This window comes from Poeciliopsis prolifica, unplaced genomic scaffold (assembly GCF_027474105.1).
Source record: "Poeciliopsis prolifica strain line A6 unplaced genomic scaffold, Auburn_PproV2 SCAFFOLD008, whole genome shotgun sequence".
Taxonomy (NCBI): Eukaryota; Metazoa; Chordata; class Actinopteri; order Cyprinodontiformes; family Poeciliidae; genus Poeciliopsis; species Poeciliopsis prolifica.
In genome coordinates this window covers 13,027,809-13,037,202 of record NW_026562383.1, presented here as the reverse complement: position 1 = coordinate 13,037,202, position 9,394 = coordinate 13,027,809, and the positions used below count along the sequence as shown (strand labels likewise).

At 35.9% G+C, this 9,394-nt stretch overlaps 1 protein-coding gene across 1 annotated transcript; it reads left to right on the top strand.

Annotated features, from left to right (window-relative positions):
• The first annotated feature begins 797 nt into the window (after window positions 1–797).
• aqp4 (aquaporin 4) lies at window positions 798–5,756 on the top strand. The gene is made up of 5 exons (XM_055033855.1): window positions 798–996; window positions 1,360–1,777; window positions 1,868–2,032; window positions 2,564–2,644; window positions 4,202–5,756. Exons 1-5 carry the CDS (start codon window positions 935–937, stop codon window positions 4,454–4,456), a joined length of 981 nt encoding a protein of 326 aa, XP_054889830.1. The 5' UTR covers window positions 798–934; the 3' UTR covers window positions 4,457–5,756.
• The last annotated feature ends 3,638 nt before the right edge of the window (window positions 5,757–9,394 follow it).

The window sequence follows — 9,394 nt, the reverse complement described above, 5'->3', positions numbered from 1 at the left end:
AACTAAAGCAATGTGAAGTGCTCTGGTAAAAGAAGAACAGAAGAAAATGTATATCTTTGTTTTGAATAGGGGTCCCTCTTTCAAGAGTTTTGATAGAAAAATTTACAAAATTAAAGGTAAAATTATGACATATTTTATAAATAGCAACTGTACTTTCTAATGTAACTGTATTTTGGGGTGTACAGTTCACTTAGTCTCAACTTTTTTGAGGACCATCTATCTTTTTTCCAAGATAGATGATCCTTGTAACAAAAGTTATTACTACATCCTCTAATTTATTTCTTGCCAAAAAGCAGAACAACATCCATTTAACAAAACAAAATATAAAGTGACAAACATGAAGAAGGTGTTGTTATACATGCTATGTCACATTCCATAGATGGTTGTGTCTTCCTGGTTTTCTAAGATGTTATTGTAAATGCTCTATTTTCAGAAATTTGTTTTAAAAATCCACACTAGTCTAAATTACATATTCATATTAGATAGTTTTTTAGATTTTTGCCTGAGGTTTTTTTTATATATATATTTTCCTCTTACAAAATGACATTTGCAATTGCTTTTGGAGAAACAAAATGTCTTTTAAGTTTTTAGGTCTGCACAATTCTCATTTCTGCCGTCATGCAAATCTCCTGTTATAGCATTCAAGCTGTCAGCCTAACTGTGCTGACATCATTAGATGAAAAGCATCCCCTTTAACTCCACCCCTCTCAGGAGCAGGCTGTTTAATTCCTGTGAGGGGATGATTTGGTATCCGCCCAATAAAACTGCTGGTTGCTGTCCCAAGGCACAATGTGTCGCTCCTAGCTGCACTTCAGCACTCAAACAACCTCCTGGCCTTGTGGAAACCCTGTATGCCACAAGCATTAGGACTTCAAAAGTACAGATGTAATCAAGGAATTGGTGTCCCTCGTAATTTGACAGATCAGCAGGACATATGAATGAAATCACATCACAGACAACAGGGACAGAGAGAGACAGAGCACGTCATTACATCTGGTAAGTTTTAGTATTCATTGACTGCTAAATTAAAATATACTTGTAGGTAGTAATCTGTATTTATCTTTAAATTTAATTTTAAGATTTGTCTTCATGTACACTAACATGGCATTTTTTAAATTTTGTTTAGAAATTAGGATCTATAGTTTGATATATTAATTACACTTTAATGTGTTATTATACTAGTCTACACAATGCTTAAAGAGAGACATCCTGTAATAGAAAGTGGGTGTCTTAAATTTCTGGTGGAGTTATGTTTTGCCTACAGGCTGCTGTTCTGATAGGGCTCAGTAGATTCCCGGCCACATGCAGTCATCAGGAATATACAAGTAGGATAATAATTTTTCTTGTTGTTTTCGCCAGGAGATTTCTGTCCTGCTCTAACCGTCGGAGCGTAATGGTGGCTTTTAAAGGGATCTGGACCAAAAGCTTCTGGAGGGCTGTTTCAGGAGAATACCTGGCAAGCGTTGTCTTTGTGCTCCTTAGCCTGGGTTCCACTATCAACTGGCATGCAGGGGAGGAGAATCCCCCCTCGGCTGACTTGCTGCTAATCTCCCTTTGCTTTGGCCTCAGCATTGCCACCATGGTTCAAAGTTTTGGCCACATCAGTGGCGGCCACATAAACCCAGCTGTAACTGCAGCAATGGTTGTATCTAGAAAACTGAGCCTGGCAAAAGGTGTGTTCTATGTGGTGGCTCAGTGCCTAGGAGCCATCACCGGCGCTGGGATTCTCTATGCAGTCACACCTGCAGATGTTCGAGGATATCTCGGCGTGACGATGGTAACAACTGAAGCACCTCCATTGTTCGATGTGTTTTGTAACAAATCTAAGTGTTACTCATCATTTCAAACAGAATATTGTGTTTTCAAGGTGAGCTCCAAGATCTCAGTAGGACACGCGCTTCTGGTGGAGCTTCTCATCACATTTGAGCTGGTCTTCACTATCTTTGCCACTTGTGATCCCAAACGCACAGACCTAAGTGGTTCAGCAAGCCTCGCCATTGGATTTGCAGTAGCTATAGGACACTTATTTGCAGTAAGTAACTTTCTCTATAGTTTATCTCAACTCAAAAATCACAGTAGTGATACAATAAAACAGCATCACACAAGTGTGATAAGGCGCAGATGAACAGTTTTTGGAACTTTCCATAAGCCAGTTTTAATGCCAACAAACTGTTTTCAAGATACACATGTCAATAATTGGGGCAAGAATGAACTCAGAAGAAAGGCTGTTGGTTCCTTAGTTGAAAGAAAACAGGTATTCTCAGGGTGTAATTTGTCAGTCTGTGATAGTGTACTCGGAAACTCACAACCATGTGTGCAGATCTTCACTAGGGGCTGCCATCGCATGGCAACCAATCTCCAGAGGCTTCCTGAACCCTGGAGAGCAAATGAATGTGCAGTGAGAAGGATGCTACTTGTAACGCAGCTTTGCTTGTTTAGCAAATGTTGAGTTCACAGATCTATAAGCTATAAGTTTTGGTTCTGTATGAGCTTGTATTTAATTTTATAATATATATAATATTTAATTCTTTAGATAAAATCAATGATTATCTGTGTCTTTTAGATTCCTTACACGGGGGCCAGCATGAACCCAGCTCGTTCCTTTGGGCCGGCAATGGTCACACTTAACTTTGAGAACCACTGGGTAAGAGGCAACTGTTGAATAAAATGATGTAAGATTTTTGAAAGGAAATGTATTCATTGTAACATTTGTCAAATTATGCTCAACAAGCTCTCTCCACACTCACCTCCTAAAAGAAGTTTGGAAAAACAGAATAATGGAAAACAGCAGGAGGCAGTAAACATGCATGAAGAGATTTCAAGATGTTTACGTAAACAAATGGTGATTCAATTTTCTATTTACAATATAAGAAAGCTTAAGAGTTTTCTTCATCTGGTTCCAGCATTGAGTGCTAAGTTGAAAGTCAATCCATGAGTCTTTGCTTAGAGAAATCATAAAATATAAACAAGGATTTTTATCTGTGAAAGCATCACATAAATGAATGATGGAAAAAATAATTTTAAAAAAGTTAATTTCTAATAAGTTGGGTGAGTTAAATATGAAAGCTCTATGTAGCAGGTCCAAATGTGAATGGTATTATGCACTTTTTAAACATTCACATTGCTCTATAATTCATTCTCTCACAGATATCAAAAGCACAAAATAATCTAAGGAATGAAAAAAAAATACAAAAGAGAATTGGTACAAAGCAATTTTTGTTCTCTTAGTTTTTCTTTTGTTTTTTAGCCCAGAGTAATTAGTTTCTATCAAGCTTTATAGGTTTTTTTTTTACAGTGTGATTTTGAAGACCAGGAGGTTCTGCAAAAATAACTCTGTTATTTAACCACTGAAATGTTTCAGTTGAAAAAGTAGCAGTAGCACAACCAAAAGGGGTTGTAGGTCAATAGGAAACAGCTTCTGGCTCCCCATTTGTTTGATCAAGTAATATCAATATTTATTTCTATTAGTGTGATGTTTTGTCCATCATTCTCCCTTTTTTCAATCACTGAGACTCATTCACTTCTGATCCTGAGCTCAGTCATATATTTAGGGAGTTACCGTATTTATATGCAGGTACATTAAAATTAGAACCTAAAGATTATTAGGTAGTTCAAAAAAATCACAGGAATATTTTTTTTTTTTTAATAAAACTTAAAAGAGTCAGTTCTGTTAACATCAGCACCCTTAAATAAATTTATTTTGATAGATTTTTTCAGATTGATTCTATTAACATTCATTAAAGGGGAAGGCCCTCTTGATTATTATTTGTTCTCCTTGTGACATTTCCCTCAATTAAGGTTGAGGGAAATGCTATTTCCCTCAACCTTAATTAAGCAATTTGTTCAGAACTGTTTGGTTTATTTTGACCAAGAAAACAAACATTAGATGTAATGATGTTTAATATCTCGCCAATATCATACCTCCAGCCTCCAAATTCATTCTTTTTAAAAACTATAGCATCCTTATTTCATTTTTCCTTTCCAATCACATAATCGCTTAAAACGCTTCTAGGTTAAAGCCTGGAGGTATTTAAGTCCTATAAAGTCTTTTCTGCACCATATGTTACAGTGTAACTCAAATCATATGAAATAGGACTGACTGTGTTCGGCACATGCTAGAAAGTGCAGACAATAAATATTTAAGCAGTCACTCATTAACCAGCTTGCTAACAAGGGTGTTTCCTCTCACTTATTATTGAAGGTGTACTGGCTGGGCCCCATTCTAGGAGGAGTCTTGGCTGCAGCTTTATATGAATACCTTTACTGTCCTGACCCCGAGGTGAAGAAGAGGCTGAAGCAAGTCTTTAAAAAAGATTCAACCGGGAAGTACAAAGTGGTGGAAAGTGAGGAAACCATCATAAAACCAGGCTCTGTCCATAACATCGATCTGACAGAGAAAGTGGAAAAGAACGATTCTTTCCAGGAGCCGTCCGGAGAAGTACTGTCTTCTGTATGACTATCACGTGCACTGGAAATGGAGACAAATTTGTAAAGAAGAATGTCAATCAAACTTTGCGATATCAATCTCGAGCATGTCACCCTGCAGAATTTAATTTTTGTCAGACTCACAATAAAGCTGTATTACCTTCACTGTCATAAAGTTAATGCATTACAGCTAAATCCTCCAAATATCTGCAGTCGATTCAATACTCCTCCCCAGAAACCTTCTGAATTATTGTTTCTGCACACAATGCACCCTGCTAAAATGACAGCCAGCAATGCATTGTGGTAGGAAAATATGTGTCCAGGGGGTCAACCAATTATGTGGGGTCATCTCATGTATTGGAGGAGTGAGGAAGAATATGCAGCCTTGTTATTTTTGGATTAGTGTCACATTTGTTCTGCCTTCTGAATGTGTAATAAAAGGCAGGATTGTCCTTGTGATCATTAAGCACATTACGGATGCGATGCAATGTAAGACAGTTCTGACAAGCTACATGGGCAGAGCTGTATTACAAAGCTCTCCATTTTCAGTGCATTAGTCAGGGAAACAGCTTGTTATGCTTTCTGCAAGTTCATCTCCACTTCGCTGTTTGCTACTGTATGACTGTTTTCTGATTTCTTTTCATTGCAATTCTTATTTTTTTATATAGATTAAATGTATTTTTTTGTAGCATCTTGTAGGACTTGTCATGCAGAGGCAATTCTAGCATGAATGGGCAAGTACATATATGTAAAACACCATACATACTTCAAGAATAGAAAAAACAGCAACTTCATGTGTTTAATGGATATTTTAAGCTTTATAAAAATAAGGAAGTCCCTTGGGAGATTTTTTAAAATAAATCGATTGATACTGTCATAAATTAAATAGTGTTTTTAAAAAGTCTCTGTCAAGTGTCAAACTATCCAATTTAGGTCTTTCTCAGACCAGTTGTTCGGATGGTAAAATGCAGCTCAGGCTCTTTCAAAAAGAAAACTGTGAATAACAGTAAACACTCACAAAATAGTTTGCAATATTTTCTTGCATGTACTTTTGCCAGAAAAGCAATGTATCCACTCCTCTTTTCCAAGACATGCAAATAAGAAATATAAATTGTAAAATGGAAGACACTTGTAAATAACTTCTTATTATTGTCATTGCTTGTACTGGCCCATGATGAATTGCTGCCCTTGGTGGTAACTCATGTCACCCATTATAAAATCTGCCACAGCATGCATAAGCTGTTATATCACCTAAATGTTTAATTTACAAAAGATTGCTTTTTTTCTCAGATGTTTTGCAATTTGAAAGTGTAAGATGTTATTAAGTTTTAATAAAAATTAAATTCTGGAATTGTCAAGGATTCTTTTATAACAGATTTTTTTCCCTTCATTGGACCATTCATACATGAAGGAGAGATATACTTGACACAATATGTAAGGAAATTTGCATTTGGTTAGTTTCTTTGCTTAAACGATGCTTTTGACAAATATAACACATAACATTTGAAATTATGTTAAAATTCCACCGGTGAATAATAGCCATCTGGCTATTATTCAAAAGGCAGGATCATGAAGCTTGAATAATAGCCATTTGGCTATTATTCACCGATGGAATAATAGCCAAATGGCAACTTAATATTTTGAAATATTAATTTATGTGCATTTTTCCTGTCAAATAAATTGATAAATAAAATCAAAATGTATATATATATATATATATATATATATATATATATATATATATATATATATATATATATATATATATATATATATATATATATATATATATATATATATACCTCACAAAAGGTACTAGGCCCTTGGAAAAAAAAAAGCTTTCCAGCCTAGTGATGGATTGAACCCTTCATTCCTTGATTATCTGTCCCTATTGTCAGATAAATGTCCACTTTGTGTGCTCCTCAGAGTTGCCCTGGTGAGAATAGTTCCATTTTATCTCATTCTATCAAAAGAGGGCCAAGGAAATGATACTACTCTGTGATGGGAAATAGAGGTGATCTGTTATATGTCTGCACTTAATTTCTTTTGCTAAAAGTGGAGGTGCTCTTGAATTCTTCTCTCATGGAGGACCCTCCTGCAAGCTGTCTACATGGTGCAGCAATATTACATTCGCCGGCCGAGAATAGCTGTATAATTTTGATGTTAAATCAAAATTGTTTTTTTATTCCCTCATGAATCAATACCTTCCTCACTGCTTCAGTCCAGTCCACGTGTGTGGGACTATAGCCTCACCTACTGGCCGAGTGGATGTATTGCCTGAAGTGTTGTAATTTCATTTTGTCCAGGTGAGGGCAGCCATGAGCCTTGATAGAGCCAGGTTGCTTTTCAGAGCTAGTTCGACAAATGTTGGTTTTATTCATTAGTTTGAGTTGTATTCTGTTTGATATTTGTCCAGAGCATTAATTCACAACTACACAGGAGGATTAAGCGCTGCATTCCAACACAGAACCCAGCAGTCAAATGGGAGAATAAGCAAGTCAATCATGAAGCTCTCTTTTTGGTCAGCCTTCATGTTCCTGGAACTTGTTCAATTTTGGAAAAGTTGCTTAGAAATTTGAAGGCGGCATATATTTCATCAAAATGCCTGAACAAAATTGTGTTCTCAGTATGTTTCTGTTCTTCAAAATTAAAATGTGTACCTAACATTAAAAGTGTTTCTACAGCATCATCCTCTACTTACATTACAAGCTGCCTATCAGGATTTTGGAGATGGAGTGTGGAAATACTAAATATTTACTGAATGTGCTTCCTATTGGCAATGCAGAGGCCAAACTTTTGGGAATTTAAAGTGGGTGAAAAGGAGATAATTGTGCCTTGTGTCAATCAAATTGGGGAGAAAACATAAGAGTGTGCTGACAAACTTTGTGTAAGTTTTTGCAGTCATAAAAAATAGGAAACTCTATTAAATGTCATACAAAATACTCGATAAATAATTGTTTTCTGTGTTTGATTTCTAGCTGACACACCAAAATGGTTCATCAGCAAAATGTTTAACAGAAGCAAATTCTTTTGCAAAACCAGCAAAGACTACAGCATTTTTCAAAATTATTTATAGTTGAAAACTACCTTGTAGTTTTCAACATTCGGTCACAACCACAAACCTCGATGTATTTTTATTTCAACTTTCTGTCAGATTAACACCTAAAAATCAAAAAATGAGGTATAATATAAACACATGATTTGAATATTTTTGATGGGTTATGCAAAAAAAAAGATGTGTGGTATGCTTTTGTATTGAGGCACATGAGACAATATCTTATACTGAAATTACATCTGCAAGTCTATTAGTGCATGTCTCGCCCAGATTTCCACATCTAGAGGCACATCAATTATTTCAATTTCAAATTGATTCCAATCTGAACTTTGACCTTGGAATTCAAACACAGGAATATACTTTGATCTAAACCATTTAATTGTAACTTTGCCTGTATGTTAAGGATCGTGGTTCACCTGGAAGTTTCCAGCTGCCAGTATTTTGGAGTCTCAAACAAGTTTGATCCTCCATATTTCTCCGTTAAAGGAGAAATATAGAAATTTTATTCATGCAGCACTTTTTCAGCAACAAGACAATACAAAGAATTAAGATGGTGTGTTCACACAAAAGGTTTTATACTGGCCGTGTTTCCACCAGAGCACCTTCTTCTAAATGTTCCCTACATGCATTTGGTCAACTGCAAATAGAAAATTTCATTTATCTTTTTCTTCCTGGTAGTTTTCCATAGACTCCAGATTTGTAGAGCACGGTTTCCCTCTTAAACTGAGAATCTCTGCAGCTTCTATATACTATATTTTCCAAAGGTCATTTGGCTCCTTCTCTGAATAATGATTTCATCAGCTGCTCGCCCATCAATTTATGTATTAGGATATGTATTTGTCACTCTTTGGATTATTTATTGAAGAGGGGATGTTCAAAGTGTGGGATATTGTTTTGTAATGTAACCCTCCTTTACACTTCGCCGCATTTTCTTCCCTGAGTTTTGAAATGTGTGATTTGTCTTCATTAATGTTCACTAACAACTTCCTGAGGTCTTCTGAGGTCTCTATTTAGGTATACACTCATGGATTATTTTAACTAATTATGTGACTTCTCAGGACAATTGTCAGTACTGGATTTTAGTAGTGATCAGAATGAAGAGAATAGAGGAGTTGGAGTTGTTTTTTTTTTTGTTTGTTTTCAGAAAAAAAAATATGCATGCTTTTTATACTACACAACATTATGGCCTCGCTTGTGTTGGTCTATTGCATAAAATATTAATAAAACACTTTGAACTTTATGATTGTGCTCACTTAATCTATTTTAGAGCATGCAGATTTGTGGGAGTTGAAAACTCCTAATTTTCAGCCCACAACAGAAAAGGCAAAAAAAACAAAACAGATAAAACACATACCTTAAAGATCATTAGCAATTAATATTTGGGGATTCGTGGAGAAAAACAGCGTTAAACACTTGTTTAATAATTCATACTATAAACAAGAAAGTCTCCTACTTCCTTAATAATTTAGACGTAAGCTAATGTTGATTTATTCAGGAAGGTCTCTGCCACCAGCGCAGCCTGGAGTGCCCAAATTTGAATTAAAGTAGGACAGTAGCAGGCGAGTCTGTAATAACATTTGTATAATTTTATTATTGCTCTGGGCTCAGTTCATTTCCTCCTCCAGTAGCTGCGTGAAATTGTTTGATTCTTGAAACTGCCTTGAGTCTGCGGCTCAGGGGTTGGAGGGTGGTACAGGAACAGGAAGGCATGCGACACTCTCCCCGTCTGATGCTGTCAGACACAAACACACACACTCACACACACACGCAACTCCACGTGCATACACTCATGCAGAGAGAGCAGGAGATAAATAACTTTGTTATTCTGGGTTTTGTAATATTATTACACTGGCTCACTTAATAACTTGAGCTGTCTTGAGAAAATGATTGATATTCTCACTTTGTCAGCTATGA